A 26,596-nucleotide genomic window follows, 5' to 3' on the forward strand; every position below is an offset into this window, starting at 1 on the left:
GAATCTATCTACATGTCCTGGTCATCACTGGGCTTCCTTCCTTGCTCACTTTATACTGAGACCCTTAGAAATTTTGAAGCGTATGCTGATGCTTCTAGCCGAGGCAAATCTACTGGGTGGTATCATCAGCACCTTAGGTCCTTAAAAACATCTTAGACTTCATCTGTTTGGCATATGATAAGTGCTCAATTAATATTTGAATAAATAAATGTGCAAATCTGCACTTTTTCTCCCCTCCCCCAGCCTTCCTCCCCTCAGCACACTACTCCATTAGGCATTCCGAGTCTGGCAGTCTTCCTGTCAAACCCCACGGCCAATGCATCCTTAAGTCCTCTTAATTTGGCTTCCCAAGTCCACCTCCACTGGCCGTGCCCTAGTCAGATTCCCTGTCATTCTCCCTGATTTCCTTGCTTCCACTCTGGTCTCCCTCCAGTTTATGATGCAAGGAACCTGAGCGATCTTCACTGGATATAAATGGGAAGACATTCATCTTCTCTGGCCAGACCTTCTAGCACCTTTCTATTTGTTTTGCTGCTTAGCTCACCTTCAAGGCGCTGCCTGCTCTTGCTTGATGGACCCCCTCTCCCCCCCTCCTTGTCCTCTAGTCACCCCCTTCTTCCTGGTTTCTCAAGCACATTGAGTCTTAGGGATTCTGTCTGGAGCTCTCTCCTCCCCCACATGTGAATGGTTCTCATTCATCCTCTGGATCTCAAATTAAATGTCACCACTCCAGGAATCCTTTCTTAGCCCCTCAATCTCCATTTGTCTCACCGTTGGATTTCCTCCTAGAGCCTGGTTCCTGTCCCCCAGAGCCCTAATCACTCTTCAGTTATATGTGCAGTCGACTAGTCACGAGGTGACAGATGAGCTGGTAGCGTCTCCTTTTCAATCACCTAAACTTGGAGAATATAGGCACCTTCTTTGTCTGTCTACAACTGGCGCAGCACGTACAGGTACTCTACCGGGTGGTATCATCAGCACCTTAGGTCCTTAAAAACATCTTAGACTTCATCTGTTTGGCATATAATAAGTGATCAATTCATATTTGAATAAATAAATGTGCAAAACTTTACTTTTCCATCTTCCAGCAGGTGGCCGAGTGTTAGTACCCTACATTGTCATTTGCTTTCAGTCATCTTAAGAGTAGATTCTTCACACGTGTAACCCAATGTCATGGAGCTTTTTCTGTTAATGGGATCTGTTGTGGGGTCACAAATAAGTTGTCTTAATGGCTCCTATCTGTAGAGGGTCTTCATCAGTCTTAAAATTAGTGCTGAGAATGGTTCTCCAGGGCACGAATGTCTCACCTATTTGAGGCAGGATCTGGGAGTGGCTCTTCCCTTCCTGAAGATCCTGGCTTCTGACCCTGTCTTTTGCTGCAGATGCTACTCCTGGAGGTGCATCAGGGTACCTGAGGGAGCTGAAAGCACTCTGGAGGTGGACCACCACCCTGACTCTGCTGGTTTTAGCTGGGATGGCTGGCTCTCCAGAGATGCTGCCTACAATAAGTGATCTAGCCTCCTGCTGCATTCAGTTGGTATTAATAAAGGTATTTGTTAGGTCATTTCAACTCCCTCATAAGCACCCTTTAAGAGGGCTGCCTAATATCGACTTAGTCTTCAAATGAGTATGTGGTATTTTCAGGACTAAGGACTTACAAGAAATGCTAACAATTAAATAAAGATCAAATTCTTACTGATTACATTGCATCTTTACGAAAATGCAAAGATTTCCCCACTCACATTCTCTTCTTTGAAAAGCTAGGCTGATTTTAGGAAAGATAAAATATAATGAATACTTCACTTTTTTTCCATTCTGGCCATTTCTTTACCACCTCTGTTTCTGGCAAGTATGCAGAAGTTAAGCTTGGGATTTTCCTACCATCTTCCCTCTAGGAAGTAAAATTCCACTTACTGTTTTCCATGCATATTCTTCTATCATTCCTGGAAATGCATTTCATTCCTGTGTCCCCTCACAGAAGGAAAGGTTAAAAGATCAAGGGCATTGATTTTCAGACAGTAAATATTAAATTGTGAAATGGAAACAAGGCTTAGCAAAAATTCATTTGAGATTTATAAATATTTTAAGTGCTTGAAGTGAATTCTTTCATGCTTCGGGATGATTTGGTATTTTAAACGTTCGGCCTTTCAGCTTGCTCTTGCAACCAATATGTGGGACTTGCAATTCCTAGTTACTTTCCCTCTCTTTGCAGTTATTCCTAATCATCTGAATGCACAGAGGGTGATAGTGTGGGCGTTAAGGAGAAATTGCTGTCGTGGACAGGAAGGACTCAGAGAAAAGAAAAGGGATACCTGGGAGGAACATGATCTCATTTGCTCAAGCTTTATGCACTTTTTAAATTTATGGGGGATTTTGTGTCCCATGGAGCACCTTTTTAGTTGTTGAGGGTTGATTCCTTTTTTATCTGTCTCTTAAAGTGGGACCAAAGGAAGAGTCCTGGGGTAGATAATTTATTATAACCATCCTCATCCTTTCTCTAGTGTTAGGTATGCTGTGATACTGTCATTCTCTGGACTGTGAATGACCAGTCAAGATGTTCCCAAGATCCCCCAAGCTGTATGGACAGGTGTGGGTCACCCTAGACAATTGTTCTCACTGGCCACTCATGAGTTATGCCTAGCTCTTATTCACTTATCTTCTCTAGAAGTGTCTCCTTATCTATTAAACAAAGATACTCGTGATAGTATCTAAGACTATTGTGAGGGTTAAATGGTTTAATAAATGTCATGCACTGAGAAGAGTGTCTGACTCATAGTGAGTTGTCAATTCAGAGTGCTATTATTAGCCATCATTAGTAACCCATGTTTCCCAATGGGTGTGATTTTAGGGATGTTAAAGTACATTTTTGTTCTTTGTTATCCTTAGTTCCAAATGGTCTGGCAGCTCACACATCAAGAATCATGCCAGGCTGGGCTTGGTGGTGCACACCTGTCATCCCAGCAACTTGGGAGGCTGAGACAGGAGGATTGCAGGTTCGAGGCCAGTCTCAGCAACTTAGAGAGGCCCTAAGCAACTCAGGAGACCCTGTATCAATTTAAGAAAATAAAAAGAGCTGGGGATGTGGCTCAGTGGTAAAGGGCCCCTGGATTTAATACCCAGTATCAGAGAAAGAGCCCAGTATCAGAGAGAGAGAGAGAGAGAGAGAGAGAGAGAGAGAGAGAGAGAGAGAATCCATGTCTTAGAGTTTCCTTTACATTGTAAATGTTTATCCCTTCTGCCAAGAAAACCAAGCCTTATGTTTTGTGTCCTCAGGTAGAAAAAGAACATGTTGGGAGGGAGTTTTTGCCAAAGAGAGGGAGGAGGAAGTGGAGACAGTCCTTCTAGCTCAAAGGAAAGGGGGAGGGAGAGAGCAAAAGCTAAAGAGGCAGATGTTCAGCCCTGGGGCTGAAAAAGATCCTGTGTATCATTTACTGATCCCAAAGAAAGAGCTTAGAGGACTCAACAGAGGGGTATTGGGCATTTTATTACTCATGCATTCTTTTGGAGGCGGTTGACTGGGACGAAACGGAGGGCCACACCATGCCTACAAGCAGGGGGAATGTATGCAAGCTTAGGAATATACCAGCAGGTGGTGTGCCCACTGTGAAGATGGATTTCTTTCCTTTTAAACCAGATTTGCTCTGCTTTGATCAAGGAGACAAGGGAAGTGGCCAGTTCCCCTCTCCATTTCCTTCACTGTCACATTCTGAGGAGTCCTTCTTACCTCAACACCAGGAACAACACGGCTCCCTACGCACTGACTTGGGTTTACCCCCAAAGTAGATGTGCATGTTCTCTGTTTCCTCCAGATAAAACCTCAAAACCATGGTGAAGGATGTGCTCAGTGTTGGTGGAGTCATCCGGATGGGTTTGCAAACGTGTGCATGTGTGCAAGAGGGATTGACACGCCTCAGTGGAATAGTGTGGCTGGGCTGCAAGCCCCTGGGGGAGGCCTGTCCTCAGCCCCATCTGGCATGGCCTATGAGTGAGGGCACAGTGTGGCTGGGTGCTGTCTAGGCCAGTGGCCCCAAGATACAGCTCTTCATTCCCTATGAGCAGTGCATGGCTTGCATGGGGACCAGAGGTTTCCTCAAGTGGATGTGGAAACTATTGAGGAGGAAGCCTGTTGACCAGTGGCCTTGGTCAGGTCAAATGGTTAGCAGTGTATGTCATTTACGCCAAGTGAGGCCCGACAAGACTCCCAATGGCAGAGTCCAGCAGAGAAGACCACCACCCAGAACGGCCACCCCTTTGCTTATTGTCTTGAGTACACTCAGGTATCTCCATACTCTGTTCTACTTTGAGAAGAAATGGAAGGAGGTGAGAAATAGTCCTTTTAGGGAATTGAATTCGAACTACTCACTAGGAACAGATGGTTTAAACCAGACATGATCAAGGCACCATAAATTCAGAGGTGCAACTCTCTCCCTTTCCCTTCCTTTCCCAACCACGAGATGAGTTGTAATCATCACTGCATTCATTTTATAATAAGGAAATTTAAAAGTTACATCCTTTTTTTGTATATTCAAGCTGAGTTTGAATATATTTGATATTTCTTGCTTCATTTGTCGACTTAAAATTTTTTCCCTCAGTATAAATTAAACATTCAATCCATTCTTTTCTTAATTCATGAAATTCATTCATTTCTTAATCCATAATATATTAAGAAGCATTGTCACTCACCATGGCTCCATTTGTCACCCATGGTCCAAGATGGCAGCCACACCCATAAATAAATTGCTAGACTATAAATTGTGCACATTAAAACAACAACAACAACAACAAAACTTCATCAGATAACTAGCAAATGGTTTCCAGAAAAATCAATCTTGAATCACATGTGGAACATTAAAAAAATTGACTATGTACTAGGCCATAAAGCAAGTCTCAAAAAACATCAGTCATTATCAAACATTATTTTCTCTAAATGCACTGAAACTTGAAGTTAATGTAACAAAAATAACTGTATCCTTATGGAAATTTTACAATAGATTTTACAAATTCATTGATGAATTCAAGTAGAACTCATCCATATTTGAAAGGAAGCAAGGACGAAAAATTTAATATTTGTGGTGGGCTGCTTAAGTTGTACTGAAGGGGAAAGTTGCAGCCATAAATGCATGTGTGAGAAACACTTATTCAAGAATGAAGAAGAACAAGAACATAAACCTAAAGAAAACCCATGAAGAAAAGAAATAATGAGCACATAAAGAAATTAACAAACCGAAAAGAGAAAAAAGAGAAGACATGAAAACCAAGAGCTTGTTTTTGAAAAAAATAACAAAGTAGATAACCCTTGTCAAGATTGCATAAGAAAAATGGGAGGTTATAATTATAAAAAAAAGGAGGTTATAATTATAAATTTATCGGGGCTGGGGTTATGGCTCAGTGGTAGAGCACTTGCTTTGCATGTGTGAGGCACTGGTTTCGATCCTCAGCACCGTATAAGATGAATAAATAAAATAAAGTATTGTTTCCATCTACAACTAAGAAAATTATAAATTTATCATAGATTTAAGCAACCATAAGAAAATACCATAGATAACATTTTATCTATAATTGAACACTTAAAAAATGATTTTCCAGGGCTGAGACTGTGGCTCAGGGGTAGAGCGCTCGCCTAGCACGTGCAAGGCCCTGGGTTTGATCCTCAGCACCACATAAAAATAAATAAATAAAGGTATTGTGTCCAACTACAACTAAAAAATAAATATTTTTAAAAAGTGATTTTCCAACTCTAGTAGATAAATTTGAACAATACCTAAGTTATGGCCTATTTTCTATTAACTATGTATTTATTCTTAAAAAAATAACTGTTCAAAATATATATAAATATTCTTAAAAAAGATAATTGTTGAAAATAATTGTTTCAAGTGGTTAGGAGTTTGTATCATTTTCATCCATTCAGGTTTTCAGAGTTTTAGCAGTGAACGTAGATTTTTAAAAATTCTACTGAAGGACTGTAATGCAAGGAGCTGTGGGAGACCTGTGGGTCTCATTCCCTCAAGCTCCACTCCAAGTTCACATTCTAGTCCTGCAAGGTGAGCCTTCTCACCCTGGTAGGAAAGTCCTGGCCACCATATTGTTGTGAAGTCTCCAACTCCATTTTCCATTTTCCCCTTCGGGTGTGAAGTCTTTCTCCAGCTTTCAGTCTTCTTCATTTTAGGACACTGATCCACGAGTCTCTGCAGCCTTAACCCATCTCCAGGTCCTGGAAGTCCAGTCTGTGCCTCCCACTTGAACATCTGCTCCACAGAGAGTGGGGTTGAGGAGAAGGAGTACAGATCAGTGTTGGAACTAATTTAAGAATTAAGAAGGTGGAGTCGTCCACCATTGTGGACTCAAATCCCCTGCTGCTTACTGGCTTTTTGAACTTAGTCATGTTCTTTAGATTCTCATTTTGAGTTTATTGATCATAATACCACATTATGAAAAATAAAATACATAAAACAACCACCATACAGTAGGTGTTCAGTAAATGTCACCTCTTTTCTCTGCTGTTAGTTATATGCCTGTATTTGTAACTAACCTACTGGTTTGTTGGGAAAGAACGACTTGTGTATGTTGCTCTTGTTTAGCATGTAGAGCTTAACTTTTCTAAGTTGGAGGGTGGTGTGGGGTAGAGTTGGGAAGGAGTAAACATAACTAATTAAGCATGTACCCACAAAATTCCATATTTCTGCTACTGGGAGAAAGAGTTGGTGTGCTAGAGCTTTCTACAGAATACAAACGTTTGACTTAAGGAAGAGGGGAATGTTCTTTTAAAAGCTGGATGAATTTCTAGCTGGTTGTCCTAGGACAATGGTAGTGTTCTTTTAGGTAAGATGATTTCTTTGTCCTAAATTTAGGACCTTGCACTGATGGATAGCAAGAGGTGAGGCCTCCCCCTGCTGGACATGGTGGGGAAGGCAGGGGGTGAAGGAAGCCAGGAACTGAGAAATTGAGACCCCTCCCATGATGTGTTGGGAGAAGAGATGGGCATAGAGTGAGTGGGCCTACACTCCCAGCCAATGGAGAATTCAGTCAGAGTAGGAATTCAGAGTCACAGCAGACTCAAAGTCTTCCTCTTTCCCCATGCCAGTCATTTCTTAGAAAGTTGGGGCACGTGTTAGATTTTCTGTTGTAATGGGTACCAGGGCCATTTGAGAAACGATGACCCCAAGAAGGCAGGGAGAATTGAGAATGTCTGAGATTCCTGTTGAAAGCACAGCGACAGTCCCTGTATGCTTGGTACCTTCAGAAATTGCTACTGCTATGGCTAGACCTGAAGTGTTTTATTTTAGCAATTTTCATGGTGGGAGACACTTGATCTGAACTTTGCAACATGTATGGGATTTGGGTAGGGATATGGCAGGTCTTTAGCATATGAAAAAGAATATACAAAAAATGTTTGGTTTTGACTTTTTTATTTTTTAATGCCTTTCTTTAACTTTCTTAAAAACATTTTTTTCTATTCATTTTGACATAATTAAAAAGTCATCAAATATAATTTGCTCATATTCAGTCCCCAGTATTTACCCCTCTTCTCTCTTTCCCTGTTCCCTTCCCTCTACTCTACTGATCTTTCTGCTATTTGATTTTAGATCTTTTTTTTTCTTTTTGATTAGTGTCTTGCGAAGATACCTGATGGTGAGATTCACTGTGGTATATTCTTGTTGGTCTATGAATGCCTGTTGGGATAAAGGGCTTCTTTGCATATTGCTGGCTAGCTCCTCCTTCTGAAAATGGGGAAATTTCTGAGAGGTTATGAATGGTCCTTCTCCTCTGAACATCCCTGCTACTTCTTCTTCCTTGGCTCCTCTCCCCTGGCTTGAGGGTTGACCCATCTCTCTTCCAAGGAACCTTCCTTGTCTGGCCCCTCACTCACTTCACGAGCATCTTCTCATCCATCCCAAGGTTGTGCCTCTTTTTTTTTTTTTTTTTTTTTATAGGTGAAGGATCTCAAGATGGCAGCTTAGCTCCCCACTGTTGGATGCCCTGGGCTTAAACTCAGGGTGTCCCAGACTGATGGGATGATTTCAGTCATTAGGGTTCGACACTTTAGAGTGACAGGTCGGTCCTTTCCTTCCTCATCACCTGCACCTTGGAGCTATTCCCTTGCTTACACTCCACTCTGCATTTCAGGGAAAAGGCTCTCAGAGATACTACAATTCATCCCTGTGTGTCTTTGCTTAGGTGACCAACATTTCCATCCCTCCACAAGATTTTATGTCTGATTGACACAAATCTTAAGGCCAGATGAAATGTTTCTTTCCATGAAGTTTTATCTGGTTCTGTTGCCCAGTATGTTACCTATTGCTCGTGGACTTCCTGTGCCAGGTTTATCTGCATATTCTCATGTTCCGGAGCATTCTGTCTTTTCTATTGCTTTTCCTGATATCTGTGTCACATTCTTCCCTCAATGCTCTGAGCTCATTGTGAGCAGGATGTTTACCTGATTCGTTCCCTTACACCTCTCAGTGATATTTACATACTTGAGGTCAATAAATTGGTTTTGTGGTCAATAACACACTATGTGCATCCTAGTCACAAATTTGCCTGTATCTCCAGCTGATGGACAAGTTTCTTGAGGTTGTAACTAAGCATGATTTAACTCTGTGTCTGCTACATCAACTGAGCACTGTGCCTGGAGCAACCTAAATATATAATAAATGTTGAATTGAATGGTTGATGGGAATTCCACTAATGATTTAGTATTTATTACACCTTGAAGACTGAACATTAAATTTTTTCATAAAGCAGGTGAATCTATAAGGGATATTAAGAAGGGGCTTGGGACAGAAATCTAGGAGAACATGGTATTACAGAAAAAGGAAGAGTTTATGTGGAGAGAGGACCAAATAAGGAGACAACTGTCTTAGCAACATGGAGGTCTTTGGGGATCCATTTCTTTTGAGAAAGGAACAGAAGTCAGAGTGGAATGTAATGAGAAATAAATGAGAGCTATAGACATCTCTCATTGATGATTTTAAGAGAAAAATGATGATTTTTGGAGAAAAACAGTATTGACCATTTTGCCTACTGAAAGGAGGAAAGTAATAGGGAAGGCAAATAGATGTTGGAGTGGGATCCAGAGATATTTTTTCTTTTAAAATGGAAATATACAGCAGGGCATTGTGGTGCACACCTGTAATCCCAGCAGCTCAGAGGGCTGAGGCAGGAGGATCACAAGTTTCAGCCTCAGCAATTTATAGAGGCACTAAGCAACTTAATGAGGTCCTGTCTCTAAATAATATATATATATATATATATATATATATATATATATAAATGTCTGGGGATGTGGCTCAGTGATTGAGTGCTCCTGAGTTCAATGCCACTTCTTAAAAAAAAATTAGGGAAGAAGACCTTCCTAAGAGAAAATATAAAAAGCTGAATAAGAGCTAATAAATTTGTTTACATAATAATTATTTTTGCATGATAAAGGCATATGAAACATCAGGGAAGAGCATTTGTAACCTACATAACAGATGTAATGCATAATTTGGATTATCATAAACTGAAGTGCAAAAACATATTTTTTACCTGTATGCTATTTGTTTCTCAGCCCTCCTTCCTGTCTGTAGCAGAAGATCTCACGTTAAGGAACAAAAATATGAAAAAAAATCTCCTTAATGTAATTTAGTTGTCCTTAAAAATCCATATCATACTTTCTGTCTTCATCCTTCTCTGCTGCCCTTAAACTTTTGTATCAATTTCTGTTGGCCCACAATTCACTGTTTCATAATTACACACTGCACACCTCTTCCAACGTGACCTTGAGTTTGTCAAGAGCAGGAGTGTTCTCAGTGCCCAGCACATTCTTATCACCCACCATAGTTGCTGACTCTTGTTGATAAATAGTCACTTAAGTTCCCGGTGTGCTTCAGTGTTTGGAGTGTTAGTTGGGACATTTTCTGCAATTTTCTCACTTCAAGAAGGAACATTTTCAGCCCTTTGCAGGCTCTATTGGGCCTCTGCTTAGTCAGATCCCACCTTCTCCGAGAATAACTATGCTGATTTCTAGAGTCATAGATTAGTTTTACCTATTTTTGAACCTCATGTAGAGTGAATCATACAGCTCACATCCTCTGGTGTCTGACTTCTTTTTGCTCAGCATTATATTTGTGAGATTCAAATGTGTGTATCAGTTTATTCTTTTTCATTGCTGTGTAGTATTTTATTGTATGAATAGTGATTATAGTTTTAATAATAAACTAATTTTTTTTGCTTTTTAGACAAATGGCCTTTCCTAAATCTATAATACTATTTAGCCAAAGATATGTTTGACTATCCTGTATAGATTTTTTTCTATCTGTATAGATTTCTGAAACATAAGGAATAGTTTTTCTCCTATAAAGCATGACTTTAAAAATGCAAAGATAAACATCCATAAATATTCATTTAGTTTCCTTCTGTAGAGTTGGGCCAGACGTTGAGTTTCTAGGCTTTCGTTCTGTAGGGCCACCCTGAATATTAACTGGGACAGTGGGAGTCACAGGGGGGTGGCCTCCTTGGGTGGAAACCTCCCTTTCCTGACAGCTCTGTTTGATGTCTCCCCATCTCTCCCACGTGGACGATTTCCAGTGAGATGAGTCAGAAAATGGGTAAGGAGGGTCCCAGACTCTCCAAGAACCAGAAGTTCTCGGAGCACTTCAGCATCCACTGCTGCCCGCCCTTCACCTTCCTCAACTCCAAGCGGGAGATCGTGGATCGGAAATACAGCCTCTGCAAGAGCGGCTGCTTCTACCAGAAGAAAGAGGAGGACTGGATCTGCTGCGCCTGCCAGAAGACCAGGTGAGTGAGTGGCCCCGCTGCCCCTGGCGCCGGCGCTGGGCACCCGCCTGTCGTCTCTGGGCTCCCTGCGCGCCCTGCCTCCGCGCTCCGTGATGCCGGGGTTGGGGCTCCGCGAACCGCTCTCGGGGATCCTGACAGTTAGCTCCCTGCTAGGTCCGGACACTGGAAGGCGCTCGAGGGCGATCGGAAGGTGGGAGGGGGAGCAGGGCCTTCCCCCCTGTTTCCAGCTCCCGTCAGCAGCCCTTGAGCAGCCGAGGAGAGCCCTGGCTGCAGCCTCCAGCCTCCAGCTTCTTTTGGCCCTCTCAGACCCAGCCGCCGTGCCACGTCCCCTCAGAGGCCCAAGCCACAGCCAGCGGCGCCCCCCGCGGTGGTCAGAGCACCAGCCAAGCCACGGTCCCCTCCGAGGTCCGAGCGTCCGCCGCGTCCCCGCCCAGAGGTCCGACCACCTCCAGCCAAGCAGCGTCCCCCCCAGAAGGCCAAGCAACCAGCACGCAGCAGTCCCCTCAGAGGGCCAGGCGCCAGCCGCGGGGGGTCTCCCATCAAAGCTTCTAGGTTCTGGTAACACCATCTCTTCCCTTTTGTTTGCCCCAGCCCCAAGGTTAGTAGCTGTTGCCTGTCCTTATAGACAAGGGGGCTCTCTGGATGGCCCGCTGTCAGCCTTCCCCGACGTGTGTAACCAAGGCCCTGCATTAAATCCCCTCTGTTGGAAATACCTGGTGTGGCTTCTGCTTTCCTCCTAGACACTCACTGTTGGTCCGGATTTCACCTGGCTGGGTCCTTTGTCTAGTAGAACTGGAAATCATGAAGTGACCAGTTAAGGTTACTGACCACAGTAACAGATTGAATAAATGATTAGCTCCATGCTTGTGCCTCAGAGAGGAGGAAGGGTGACTACTGGAATATCTGTGTTTGTGTAAAAGGAGAAATTCAGTGGGATCCTTCTCCCATCCTCATCAGATGTCAATCTCAGTGGCAAAGCTACTCATGAGTTCATCTGTTTAGTCATAGGGGCAAACCTTACTGCATACCCATAGGATTCTACGCTCTGTAGTAGGGAAGAGAATATGGAGGTGAACAAGCAAGGGCATTTGTGATTCACCAGGACCAAGTAAGAGAATAATTAGTCAGGTATAGAGTGTAAGTGCTCTAGTATTTCCATAATAAGAGTGTATATTGGACCTTGAGGTCCTTTGAGTAGGGAGTATTGGCACAGGAGTTTTGGGGGTCCAAGGAGGAAATTAGGTTAGGGTGAATAGAGGGTTAGAAGAAGGTGATTCATTGGGCTGGGCATGTGGCTCAAGTGGTAACGTACTCACCTGCCATGCCTGTGGCCCAGGTTCCATCCTCAGCACCACATACAAACAAAGATGTTGTGTCCACCGAAAAAAGGTAAAAAATAAATATTAAAAAATTCTCTCTCTCTCTTTAAAAAAAAAAGAAGAAGAAGAAGGTGATTCATATAGAGGAACAGGAGATCCAGAGAGGTGCATGTCCATTGCTCTTAGGTGTCTGGCTTTTTCCTTTTTAAAAAATAGATGTTAATTTTTGGAATAGTTTTAGGTTTATAATAAAATTGAGGGAAGGCACAAAGATTTCCCCTGGATCCCCCTGAGCTTACTTTCACATGGCAGGCCAACTTTTTAGTCCTTTTATAATTTTGGAAAGTTAATCTGTTATATAAGACGGTAGTGGGTGTTAATTGTATTTGATATTCTCATATCAACTCTGATACCTGGCACCTGTATAGCCCGTTGCTGGGTGCAGATGTTACATGATGTTTACTAATTTAGTAAGAAGAAGAATCGATAGGGAGGCATGTTCACTGGATTACCAGTGAAGCCAGGGGATCTGCATTATCAACGAACAGCCTTTCTTACAACTGTAGTGATAAAGAACAAAGAGTACATAATGAACCACCCTGACCTAAATCATCTATAAATTAATGATCCAGATTATCTGTGATATGTAGTAAAAGATGTGAGAAATACCAAATTTATGGTATCCAAAGTGAAAGCATTACAAAGATGCAGGATCAGGTGAGTTTAATTTGCAAAGCAAATAACAGGCTGGTCACTAAAACTTCAGTAGCAAGTTGTATTCAGGATACCCAGTCATTCACTCGGTCCCTCCAAGGGGCTGGAGTAAAAGGTAGCAAGGCCAGGTAAGTTTTAATATGCAGAGTTGGTTAGGAAAGGTGGGAGCAGAAGAAATTAATTTTCTAAGAGGCATGTCAGCTGCGGTAAGTTCAGTGCTGGCTCTTTGCTGGAGAGGGCTTGGAGAGGAATGTTAAGACAATGAAAGCAAAACTAGCAATGCATTTGTCTGGATCCAGCTTTGCTCACTGTGTTCACCTGAATTCAAGACATCCTGGTGTTGGTGGGTCTTGACTCCCTTGGTTAATTTGTCTCAGTGAGTGTCAGAGAAGGTGCCTCCACAGACTACCATTGCCTTCTCAGCCATGGCCCCGTACCTGGGGACAGAGGACCCCAAAAGCTACCTTCATAATGTCTCATAACTTTGCTTGTGTGCTATCTGAGCCCTACCTGAGAGACTTATTTTCTCTTCTTAGCATCTCAAAGGTCCTAAGGTAATGCATTAAATATGCTTCATTGCCATATAATATATTTCCTCTATTGATACCAGCTGACTATTGCAAATCAAAGGAGTAGGAGGTGGGTTAATGGGAAAAATTCACTCATAAGCAGAGCTACTAAGGCATGCTTTAAAAAAGGATAGAAAAAGCTTCTCTGATCAGACTTGCCTCTGAAATGGTCCCACCTAGGAGGCTTTGCCTGGAGAGGTTAGGCAATTCTGACAGAGGACTTTTGGGTTTGTAATAACTCCCTTGAATAGGTCTTCTCAAAAACCAGAGCATAATTTAATCTTAGGAACCGATTGGAATGATTCCCAGAATCCTGATTGAATACAGTAGTGTTCCTGAATTTGATAAGAGGAAACTCTGGAATTTCCCATTTAGTTTATCCTGCTTTCTCAGTTTTTGAAAAAGATTTTAGTACTTCACAAGTTTTCTTGCTTTTAATGTTCATGCATTTTCTGGGCTGAATTTCTTTTGATTCCTCAGTGTTCTGCTTTGGATAGCTGGAGATCTGTGGTTCTTTGAAAACCACCATGGCCATCATTTGGAGTCCATCAATCACACAGATGGGGGCAGATGGGGGCAGTGCTGTGTGCCTTTGACTCATTGTTTGAAAACATGTCTTATATTGCACCAAACCAAGCCCTGCACCTTAATAACCTGGAGGACCAGTGTATTCTGCATGTATTTATCAAGCCTGTTCATCAAGACCATGTGAACAGGACTGTACCAAGCTCTAAAAATTAAGGGAAATGAAGTAGGCCCTGGGTTGAGCTGCTCAGATGATATTTATGAGTGGTTTATCCCTCAGTGATGCTGCTGTTAACTCCAAGGGCAGCCCTTGGTCACCTCCAACCTCAGCTCATATCCAGTGATTCTATCTCCTATATCTCTCTCCTTTAGTCATTTATTTATTTCTTCATCTCATTTTATCAGATAATAAGATCAAAACCTAGGAAAGATAATGGTTAGAGGAAAAGGTAAGTAGACTTAAGTTCTCCATGGGACTTATTTTCTAGGAAACAGAGAATTCTGTATGTAGTCTTGAGTCTCAAAATTGAAGCAAGCCTCAGTTTGGTAGTTGGTTGACTACTCACTATCTTGGGCCAGGCATGGCAACAGAGTGCTTCTAAAGAAAGCACCTCTAGCTGGATAATCCATGATGGTTCCATTAGCAATGGAGTAGAAACCACTGTATTTTCCTTTTGCAACTATGGAAGGAGAGATTCATATTTTTATGTTATTTTGAGTTTGGAATTATCAAGACCTACAAAAAATAGTGCAGTTATAAATGGTTCTATAAATGTCAATTATAATTGAAGACTAGAATTTGCTTTGGAAGAAGGATGACCCATAATCAGTTACTATTGGGGGTCTGAGAGTGTGCACTGACAGTACCAGCCATCAGAACCAGCTACAAAGGTCCAGACTGTTGGGTAGAGATTGCCTTCCTGTCTTTCAGGCATGCAAACCCCAACTTTCCCTGGACACCTTCTATAACATAATTTGTCCTCTTTTGTCTTTTCTGATGCTGAAGAGATTGACTCTGCAATTTCTCCTCCCAGAGAACTAGAGAACACTCTGCCTTTCTTTGTGCAGAATTGTGTAAACTATCTCTTCCAGTTCTTTTTCTGGATCCTGCCTCTGTTTCCCTGGGAGAAAAACATGAACTCTGTAGTCATGTCTTGGAAAGAATTTCCTTCTTATATATTTGAAGGAAAACTGGAATGTGTTATACCTAATTTCATCCTAGTGATTATGTGTTGGCATTCTGTTTTTGAATTCTTGAGCCAAAAACAAGATCAGAAATTTATCTATTTTTTTCCCCCAAAGACTAGCAGAGCTAGGGAAAGGACCCGAGCTTTTGCTTTGTTGAGGTTCTTGCCCTACCTGCCTCCCCAGGTTGCATTATTGCTTTCATGAGTTTGAGTGACTGAACTCTTGGATTTGCTCCACCTGTGCCACATAGACTTCCCATAGAGAGCAGGCCTATGTGCATCCTGTGGTCCTGCACAGAGCCTATGCAGAACAGGAGCTGGTACCAAAACCTGGGCAAGGATGTGTGTGGTTCCTCAGTGTGACAGTCCCTGCCTGGTGATACGTCCTTAGCTGATCTGGGCCACTTGGGTAGCCATCCCGTCTCTAACAGACTTAATTCTGTTGATCTCCACCTTCCATAATACTTGCACATCCCCAGTTCTAGATTAGGCTCCTGACCTGCCTATAGTGCTCTGTTTTTCCAGCTGTTGAGCATAGTCACATGTAGGCACAGAGCTGCTGAGCATAGTTGACAAAAGCTGGATAGCTCCAAGGGTTGTGTCACTACAGATGGCACCAACCCCTAGACCAGCCTGCATCCACCAGCCCCACGTGTGTATCAGACCACGTGTCTGCCTTCAGATCCTTCCTCTCCGCCTCAGAGGATGAAGTGTTGGTTCCTCCTCCCCACTGCACACACCTGTGGTCTTCTTCTCTTGTGTTTTCTCCAGGGTCTCTCTGCTGAACAATTTATCTACCTTCCCACTCACTTCAGCCTTTTATTAATCTTTCTCTTTAGCCTTTAACACATTGAGCTGTCTCCTGGAGGCTGAGTTTCCTTCTGGCTCTGCCTCATCTTTTTTCTTCCCTTCTCTGACCAATTTAAAAAAGAACAATGTAAACTTATCATCTTTACTTCCTCAAATTTCCTTTACATTTCAGTTGATGGTGCTCTGATTTCTTCCTATAGCCCCACACAGGAATTTTTTTTGGTGCAGATTCCTCCAGAAATGTTAATGTGAGGGCAAGCAGTTTATTTGGGAGATGAAGCAAAGACTGGGGAACAGAAGGAAATGGGACAAAAAAAAATGAGGCATTCAATTAAAAAAAATATGCATTATACAACTGGCTTCTGCTGTGGGAAGTAGAGTAACTTTTTAATAAGCCTGTAGTTAATCTACCAAAGACGCTTATCTAGTGAAGTGTCTCCTCAAATATATTGCATATTTTAAAAATTGGGTCATTGTTTTCTAATTATTTTGTTTTGAGATGTTGACAAATATTCTGCATACAAGCATTTTATTAAAAAATGCTTTCTGAATATTTTCTCCAAGTTTGTGACTTTCATTTTATTTTGAGAAGAACTGAAAATTTAAGTTTTGACAAAGCCAAACTTATCGAGTTCTTTTATGGGTCAGTTTTTGTGTTGTGTGTAAAAGATCTTTTCCCAGCACAAGCTCACATTTGTATCCTTGTTTTGTTCTAGAAATTTAAAAGTTTAGGTTTTACATTTACATTATTATCCATTTGGAGTTAGTTATTTTGTAAAGGGACTGAGGTATGGTTGAAGTGTAATTTTTTATATGTGTTTATCCAATTTTCCAGCATTATTTGTTGAAATTACCTTTGCAATTTTACCAAAATCAGCTGATCTCACATGTTTTGGTTTATTCCTAGATTTCCTATTCTACTTTATTAATTTATGTATCTTTCCTTTCACCAATATACCACTTCATTACTGTAGCTTACTAGTAAGTATTGAAATAAGTTAGTGTGAATCTCCAACATTTTTCTTAATTTTTAAAAATGTTTTGGCTGTTCTTTACTTATCCATATGAATTTTCACCATGTCAAATTCTACAAATATATTCTGGAACGATTTTGAAAAGGGTTTTGTTGAGTTAGTAGATCAACTTGGGGACAACTGTAGCAATACTGAGACTTTTGATCCATGAACATGGTATACTTCTCCATTTATTTAGGTCTTTTTGTTTTTATAATATTTAGCATATAAACCTTGCATGTATTTTATTTGTTTTAAAACTATTTTATGATTTTTGGTGCGATTAAAATAGTACTATTTCTATGTCAATTTCCAATTGATAGTATATAAAACATAATTTACTTTGTTATATTGATCTTGTATCCTGTAATATTGCTAAACTTACTTATTCCAGCTTTTTGTTTTTGTAGAATCTGGAGTTATCTATATTGATAATCATGTTGTCTTTGAATAGATGCAGCTTTGTATTTTTCTTTTCAATCTGTATTCCTATGTTTTCTATATGTTTTAAGCTGCTGTTTTGGTTAAAATATTTGCAATTTAGAGAAATATTTTGACAAGATTAAGTTCTTGCTAATTTGGCTTTGTGAATCATTAAAAGGGATTAAACCTGAGCCTAACCAGATTAAGTTCTTGGGTTGAATTATCAGTTCATTCCTGTGCTTTCTTCAAAACCTCATTTAAGGATATGGCTCAACTTTCCTATGTGCCATTGATTGATATTCTCTATCATCAAAGTAGAGAATAGGCACCAACATGCTTTGCATTTACAGAATCATAGAGGTTTTTATTACTATTAGAATGACTATGGCAGTATTTCCCTAGGATCATCAGGTACTGATGTCACCTTGATGCTTATGACAGATAGTTACCAAAACTCTAAATACATGATGGATTCAATTCCAATTCATTTTTTAGGGCTAGTCACTTATTGGAAGAAGCTAATGCCTTGAACAGCAGTCACATAATAATCATCCACATATGGATTAAACAATTGTGACACTTTCTTCCCTAATTCTATATGGGCCTGACTTGTTTCTTTTGTTTTGCTACATGGAGAGTCTCGGAAATCTAGCCTTTCAAAGCTATGATATTTATTTATTTATGATACAATAAAGTTAGGACATTTTATATAGATGTTAGCTTTTACATAATAGTGAACTGTTTTTTTTTTTTTCCTGTTTGGTGTTGGTCACAGTGGGAATGGTGCATGGGGTATTTTGTGGAGGCAGAGAACTCCTTCCCTGTACTTAGAGAATCGTAATTATTGTCAGTAATAAGGAGCCCTGAGATAATGACCCTTTGACTTAAGAGGCTTCATGCTCCTCGCTAAGTAGATAGGTGCCCTGTTCCTGTGCTCTCTTAATGCTTCTACTTGTTCACCAGTCCATTTACCTGTGCATATCTTTGCAGGACAGCACATGAATCAGGATTAGGGAATCTTACATTCATATCTCTAGGGCCTGATTCAGGGCGTGGCTGATGTTATCAACTGAATGAGGCCTATAAATTTACCTAGCAATAAGTCTGGAACAGTGGAAAGGGCAAGGTCTCTGGCATCAGGTTTAAGTCTAAGCTTTGCTGCCTGTGAATTCCTTTTGTTCAGGTTTCTTACTTTTTCGAAGTCTTATCTTTTTTTTTTAAATCTGTAAGATAAGGATATTATCTACCCTATTAGTATTATTAAGTACTTCGCTCATTATTTAGCTGTACTCAGTAAGTGTATACTCTTAGAACTGTTATTTAATGAATATCTTGTCATCTTGTCATTCAATCCTAACTACCAGCAGATCCTCTCCAACTCAGTCTCCTCCGCTGGTTGATTTGGAGTTTAGGGGATTTTGCTGAATAATTTGGCCAGCCCATTGCCATCAGGGTGGCTGCCAATGCCAGTGAAGTGCCAAGTAGATAATTAGACGCTCATATTATCAAAGATGCCACAGTGACTGATTGCAGTGATATCTGTGGGTGTTCATGCTAATCTCAGCATCTGAGTTTTATATTCAGCAGTATCTGTGGGAAATACTAGTATATGTAGTTTGCTCCATGTTTAAAGATCATAGAGGCAACCCAGAAGGTACTATTGTTTATACTTGAATATAATTTTATTTCTCTCTCCTCTCTCTCTCTCTCTCTCTCTCTCTCTCTATATATATATATATATATATATATATATATATATATATATATATATATATTTGTTGAACCAAAAGTTCTCTATCACTGGACTATATACCCATCCCTTTTTATTTATTATTATTATAATTTTTTATAATTTTTTTTTACTGGGGATTGAACTCAGGGATGCTTAACCACTGAGCAGCATCACTAGCCATTTTTCACTTTTTATTTTGAGACAGGGTTTTGCTGAGTTGCTCAGGGTCTTGCTAAGTTGCTCAGGGTCTTGCTAAATTGCTGAGGTTGGTTTTGAATTTGTGATCCTCCTGTCTCAACCTATGAACCACTGGGTTTACAGGCACGTGTCACCGTGCCTAGCTTATTTTTTATTTTGAGACAGGGTCTTGCTAAGTTTCCCAGGCTGGCTTCAGATTTGCTCTCCTTCTGTCTCATCCTCTCATGTAGCTGAGATTACAGGTGTGTGCCACCACTCCCAGCTCATTTTATTTCTAATTTTAAAAGCCTCCCAAATTATAAGAAAAGCCATAAAAATTTGGTTCTAGAATAAAAGTGTGCTACATTTCTAATGCATGGTCCTTGTTGTTTATTTCTTTGATTCTTTTAATCAAGGACTTTGAGGATGCTCTGAAGGTATTCAAATGACATTAGTTTCAAAGACAATCACAAAGTGTTCTGCTCTCTAATAAACTGAAGGAGATGTCATGACACTTTTGTTAGAAAGAATGTGAGCAATCCTTTTCTGGGACTACATATTTATAATGAATTTGTTGGATGTTATTTATCCCTTTCCTAAACACAATGTAGTCTCTTCCCCATCAAGTTAGGAATATGTGAACATGACCAAAATTTCATAATGTGAGTGTGTATATTTGTCAATTCTTTATGTTGATGGGTATTAGAACATTTTTCCAGGCTTGGGGTGCACTTGAATTCCATTTGTGTATTTTTATGTTTTAAAATGATCTGCAACAAGTAACCAGAAAAGCAACAATTACTATTATATGCAAATAGGAGAATTTTTTTTTGTACTGGGGATTGAACCCAGAGGTGCTCTTCCATTGAGCTGCATACCCAATCTTTTTTGTTTTTTGAAACAGGATCTCACTAAGTTGACAAGCCTGGCTTCAAACTTGTGATTCTCCTGCCTACATCTCTCATCTCTCATCACTGGGATTAGAGGCATGAGCCACTTCACCTAGAAAATAGGAGAATTTTTTAAACAATATTTTTCCCAGTCTCAGTCCAGGAAAAACATTATCATATTAATTTAGACCACAGGCTGTCAGAATTGATAACTACAGAAAAAAAAGACTACTCAAAGGTAGTTTACAAATAAATAATTATAATAACTGAGTATGGAGTGGAGGTGGGAGTAGAGAAAGAGAGAGAGAGAGAGAGAGAGAGAGAGAGAGAGAGAGAGAGAGGACCTCACTTACCAATGTTATGAATTTCTCTTTTTCTCTTTGTAAACCAGATTGAGAAGAAGAACCAAGCCAACTCCAAGAAAGAAGTGATAAAGGAGTTTCAAGTGAATGGATGGCCTCAGCCCCTGGACTCACTGCTTCGCGACCCATCTGCCCTTGGACCAATTATCTGGCTTTGAATATGATGCAGGGGCAGACACCTGCTGATATAGCAACTGCCATTGCCCCAAATTCCCATGATATGGGAGTTTCAGGGCAGCCTGCCTGGAGGTGAGAAGGGGCATCTCCGTGTGTTCTGCCCCCATTTTAGTGGGTCCCAGCAGCTCCTTGGATTCCAGAACTCAGTTGGTTTCACCTTCAGTCCTTTCCTCCCCGTGATATGCTCAGGTCTCCAGGATCTTTGAGTAAGCATGGCTCATGTGCCAGCCTACATGTTATCCTCCAAACCTCTATTCCCCCCATCCCTGGCATCTTATTGCTGAGCCTGACTTTGATCCTTGACCTTCTTTGTAATGAATTCTGCATCTGGATTCCTCTCTTCCTCTGTGCTATCTATTTCCCATTTGAACACCTTAACCAGTTCCCTGCACGGAGAGGCACAATTGACTCTGGGGAAGATGTGAGTTATTTTCTGAGTAAGATATCAGGCTTTCATAGAATTCAGAAAAGCAAAGAAATCCTGGGAGGTGAGGAGTTATCTACATTTGTGTCAGATATAGCTAGCATGCTGTGTCAGAAGCAGAGAGAAAAGGCATGAATGAGTACCTACTCTTCCCCCCCCCCCCAGGCCTGTCTCCAACCTCATGCAAGGCTAGTGAACATCTTGTGGTTCCAGATTAAATGAGAACACATGCTCTAAAATATTGTTTTAAAATTTTTCCTATTTTCTGAGTACAGTGGCTCATGCCTGAAACTCCAGTGATGGGAGATGGGAGACTTAGGCAGAGTGTTTAAGCTTTGTCTGGCCCAGCTGGACACTTTTCAACTGAGAATCAATGGCTTTAGAACTGTGTGGCCTTGGGCATTACTTGGCTTAAACCATGTTGTCTTATGGCCATCCTCTCCTGCTGCCCACCTGTCCCTCCTAACTTCAGGACATAGACATATGGCCCCAGGGCACTTTCGTGCTCAGAGGGTTCTACTTCCATATGATGATCCCCGCTTCCTAGGGAGAGCTGGGCCTGGTGCCTCAGTGCCTTCCCTGCCTGGCCCCTTGACATTTCTGTCTCATTGTATGGTGGGATTAAGAAAAATAGAGGAGTTTAGCTTGGATGGAGAGGAGAGGTAAGTGAGGGTGGGATGGGACTAGTTAGAGGAGGTTAAGCCGTCCAAGTCTTCCCTTGCTGTGTAGGAGGCCACTCCATGGTGTGTGTTGGTGTGTGTGGGGGGGAAGCTGAACTCAGTTATAGTGGGTCAGGGCTGGGGGTTGACTTCCCATCTCTTCCTTCTGTTTTGCTCCCACTGTCTGCAGCCCCCAAACTCGTGGGAAGGACTTTGATCTCAAGTATGGGTTCCTGATCAGGGTCATAAGAACTAACCCTCACTCCCACTCCAGCTGGTCCCTACACATCCCCTACACACAAACACTTGCTGTGGGAAGAGAGATTGTCCCTGAGTCAAATGGAAGGCCCTCAGATCAGCTTTGTGCTCCTGTGGACTAGTGTGTGTGGGTGTGTGTGTGTGTGTGTGTGTGTGTGTGTGTGAATTTAGCTTTGGGAGAATATCTTTGGGTTCTCATTTTCTTTCCCAGGCACAGATATTGCAGAGCCCTTCCTTACCCATGTCCCCCTGAGGAAGCTGACCACTGAAGCTCATTGAACAAAGACCACACTAACACTCCTCCTTCAGGGATCTGGCCTGGATTTAAGGTTCTAATGTATCCAAAGCCTAAGAGGCCCTGGTCTCTTGGGCCACTCTCTCTACTCAGTCCATAGTTGCGGGAAGAGCGGGGTGGAAAGAGAGGGGTTGGATTAGATGCCTCTCTATTCAGGCTCCATCTGGGTCTGCTCTAGAAGCAATTTCAGCTTGTTTTAAGGCCAAATTTAGAAGATTTGTTTATTGGATCCCAAAGCTGGGACAGAAGGGTGAAAAATGCCAGCAGCAGAGTCATTCCCCGACTCCTTCCCAATCTCTCCATCATTTCTTTTCTACTGAGGAGGCCATTGGAAGGTCAGGGAGGCCATGCCTTAGCCCACTGGGTACAAGGATCATGGTTCTACTAGGAACGGTTCATCCTGCTGATGATTCAGAGACCCTTTACTTTCCTTTCCAGCATGACCATGTCTTCTTTTTGTTCTCTCCTCTTGTGCATGTGAACAATTTGTGGTCCTGTATACCTGGTGTTTGGTCTATTGCAGGGCTGTGTTCTTGCTCTTCATTCTGGCTCTGATTCTGTGGCCCACAGTCTTTGTCCAGGTGCCTCCAGTTCAAACATCGTCTCGGAGATGCTTCCCTTAAAAATAAATGTTCCATTTCGGTAGTTATTCTATCACATCAAGATTCGTCCACTTCCTTAGTACTCTATCACCGTGTCTTGTTCATCTGTTTACTTGTTTAATACTGGACTTCTTTTCCTTTTCTAATGTAAACCCCAGGATCATCAGCATCGACTTAACTGCTACATCCTAAGTTTCTGGCATTAGTAAGAATTCAAAATAAAACTTGTTAACTGAATGGATGTTTGATTGTTGTTTTTTTTTTTTTTAAATAGGAATAACTTTTCAATAGTCTAGTTTTTTTGAGAAGTCAAAGGCATCTATTGTATTTAACAACAAGGAACCTGCAGGGCTCTCTGTGTGGAGTGAATGGAAGGTAGGGAAGAGAATTCATGAATGGAGATGCAATTCCCTCGACCTAGCTTGACCATGAGGGGAAGTGGCAGAATAAGTCAATGGCTCGAGTGTTGACCAAGGAGACACTTGTGCATGTTGCAATGCTACTGGGAAGGAAGCAGCAGAGTGGGTGTGTGAAGAAAGAGGAGCATATAGTTGAAGGAAGTAATAACCTAAGAGATTTGAAGTAAGAATTGGGGGTACAGATGAGGGGAATGGATACAGAACAGGGGGAGCTTTTCACTGGAAAAGGGGGAAGGAAGGTATAAATTCTGGTGGTTTTGCAGGGTAAATGGTAGGAGTTTGGAGTGGTTCCTGCCTGTGGCTTTGATTTTTCTCTATAAAGTAGGAGATGAGGTAGCCTGCTCGCAATGGTGGTGGTGGTGGTGGTGGTGGGAGTCTGAGATTTGAGGACAGAGGAAAGGATTATAGAGAAATCATTTCAACCCACATCTTTGAAATCTTCTAGAATAATTATTTTCCTGGATGAATTTTAATTTCTTTTTATTTATTAATTTAAAATTCAAGCCAATATTTTGCCACTCTATACTTGCCCACAACTTCATATTTAAACCTAAGTGATAGATCTAAACTTGGCACCATCATGGTTTCTCATGAAAGATAAAAGAGAGAAATAAAGTCACAGTTTCATCTTCACAAGGAATAAATATTCATGGGGAAAATTTGACTATGGGAATCTATAAAAATTTTACTAGATTATATAGTCAAAGATAATAATTTATTTGATGTCTATCTGGTGTGCAGTTCTAACACCAGAGGGTTATGGAAGCTCAGGGCTAGAGGGGTCCTGGGAGGGCTTCCAGCTTGACTCTATAGCTCAGTCTCAGTGCTGATAACACCATTAACAGGTTCTTACTGCCTGCTTAAGTAGAATATAGTGAATGAATAAAGACAGTACTGACTCAAGAGTAGGTTGCATAATTATTATTTGGAGAGATTTTGTGTACTCTTCTTATTTGTGAAATAAGTACACACTTGCCTGAATAGTTGCTTAAGGGTAGTGATAATAATGATTTTTTAAATCAAGTATCAACTATGCATCCATCTTACACCATATTGTATTTTGCACTTGTGAATTGGAGAGTAGTCACAGCCCCCAGGGTGATTGAAACCATGACCTTGATCTTACTTCCATCATGTTGCAAATTATAAACTTCTAAACTAAGCTTGATGGAGCCCTGGGATACTTGGAAATGCCACTTTATGAGATGAAAGGGAGGTGGAGACAACCTAGGTCACTCCTCTTTATCAACCAAAGTATATTTTAGTCTCCATGTTGACTTTTGATTTTACATAGATAAAGGATCCCACTGGAGTAAAAGAATCTGACAATACATACCTTCACAGCTGAAAGCAAATACTGATATCATCCTTCTCAAAGTCATTTTCTAAATAATTTTCTGAATTGAGGAGTTTAATACTTGGTATTACATCATAGGTTTGGGTTTAGTAGACCTATATTTCAGTGACTACTTATATCCTCTTAGGGAACATTGCCATTTTGGTGATTTGACTTTGGTCAACTAGTTAGGTTTATCCAAAGTACAGGTGTGCAAAAGAGCATAGATTAGCAAATACTGCTGATCATTATTCCTATAACTTTAAAACAAATTTGTACAAAAGATTGTATTCAACATGGCACTAAAAATCCATTCCAGTCGCATAAGCTACATTAACTATACAAACCAAATTAAAAACAAATTAAATAGGGCTAAGGAAAGTAGAGAAAAGGGTGGGGGCTATAGCTTCAAGTAGTAGCTTTACTTCACAGTAAATCAAATATCTATCGGATTTGAATCATTTGGCTCAAAAATTTTCCTAAAATTAAATTCTAAAACAATGTTAAGTCTAATTACCAAAGTAACATTTTGATTGGATTTTGAAGCACATGAACTGTCCCAAGGGTCCAAGAGTCCATCCATAATCTGAGGCCAGAAGCCCCTGGAGTAAGTGGCAGTGGCTGGAGAGGCTGGCAGGATCCTCTCTAGAACACAAAAGCTATAAGGATTTTGCAGAAAAAAAAGAAAGGTAGATATTCCTAAGTAATTAACATCCAGAAAAGAGGTACCCTCTTATGGTAAGAGGGTCAGAATTTCAAAGTCCCTTCAGCAGGTTCGTTTGTCTTGTGAAGTGATATAAAATCACAAGGAAGAAAAATTGGGAAAGTGTCTGAGTCCGTGTTTGAGAAGGTGGCTGCAGGTGGCAGAATTCCATTCTGTATGAGTTCATGACAGGCAGTCCTGATAAAGATGGGAAATTATCTGCATCAACTTTAACCAAACCTGCCCTTAATGCAGAAAGAGCTTATTAGGCCACTCATGACTAACCAAGTCATACCCGGGTCAATGTAGAGAGAGACATTTTATGACATATTAAAAATATTTCCTTGGTGGACCAAGTACAACCCAGCTTGAGCTCTAAGCAGATATATTTGATAAAGTGGAGATAGCTTATTGTGTCCATCATCAAGATGGTGGGGTATCCTATCATCTAGAGAGCATGGGACTAAATAGACATTCTGGAAAATTTTTATTCATCAAATCACATTTGTATAAAAATCAGAGGTTAGCTTTCCCAACAACTCCTATGTCCCTCTCTTTCCAGATGGAAGCCCATTCACAACTAAACATGAGTAGGCATGTGTGTGTCTTCCACAACAAGATCAAGATAAATGACATCATGAGGGACAGAGCATCTCAACCTTACACGGAGTGTCCCAGGGAGCTAGCCTACCTTTCAGCTCCTCTGATTGGTTGGGAGTTGTTTATAGAATTTCCTGGATTTGGCTTTATTTCCCTGGTTCCTGAGGCACATCAATTGGGTTTGCTATCTCCAATTTCTGCCTCAGATAGAACAGCCTCTGTCTTCTCTCCAGAAAGAAATCTTGTTGCATTAAGAAGAAAAAAGTCTGGTGGTCTGGTCTGTTTTTGTTCTCACCGTGATCCAGCAAATTTTTACATCCTCTATTTTCACTATCATTCTCTATTTCTTCAATTCTTTGAGAACACCCACTTTTCCCTTCGCTGACAGCTTCTGTTCCTTCTTTTCAAAAGCTTTTTTTTTTCAGCTTCCTGAGACAGATCTTCAGCAGACCTTGGTTTCTTGCTGATGGGGATCATTAAGAATCTCTACTGCCAGCTGCAGATTCTTTGCATTTATTTTCATCTGCAGCTTTGGCTGCAAACTAAAAAAATAACCATTTCTCAAGTTTAACACTTTTTTCCTCCAGCTCACACCTTGCTGACACCTCATTATTTGACTTAAGAGT

General features: G+C 41.0%; 1 protein-coding gene across 3 annotated transcripts; it reads left to right on the forward strand.

The window, feature by feature from the left end:
- The first annotated feature begins 10,570 nt into the window (after window positions 1-10,570).
- Mobp (myelin associated oligodendrocyte basic protein) lies at window positions 10,571-20,566 on the forward strand. 3 transcript variants are annotated; one of them, XM_026401625.1, is made up of 2 exons: window positions 10,571-10,776; window positions 20,527-20,566. In XM_026401625.1, exons 1-2 carry the CDS (start codon window positions 10,571-10,573, stop codon window positions 20,564-20,566), a joined length of 246 nt encoding a protein of 81 aa, XP_026257410.1. The 3 variants fall into 3 exon arrangements, with proteins under 3 accessions (XP_026257410.1, XP_026257408.1, XP_026257409.1); XM_026401623.1 differs by lacking the exon at window positions 20,527-20,566 and adding an exon at window positions 11,083-11,338; XM_026401624.1 differs by lacking the exon at window positions 20,527-20,566 and adding an exon at window positions 11,089-11,338.
- Window positions 20,567-26,596: the final 6,030 nt, after the last annotated feature.

The sequence above is a fragment of the Urocitellus parryii genome, chromosome 3 (assembly GCF_045843805.1).
Source record: "Urocitellus parryii isolate mUroPar1 chromosome 3, mUroPar1.hap1, whole genome shotgun sequence".
Classification (NCBI taxonomy): domain Eukaryota; kingdom Metazoa; phylum Chordata; class Mammalia; order Rodentia; family Sciuridae; genus Urocitellus; species Urocitellus parryii.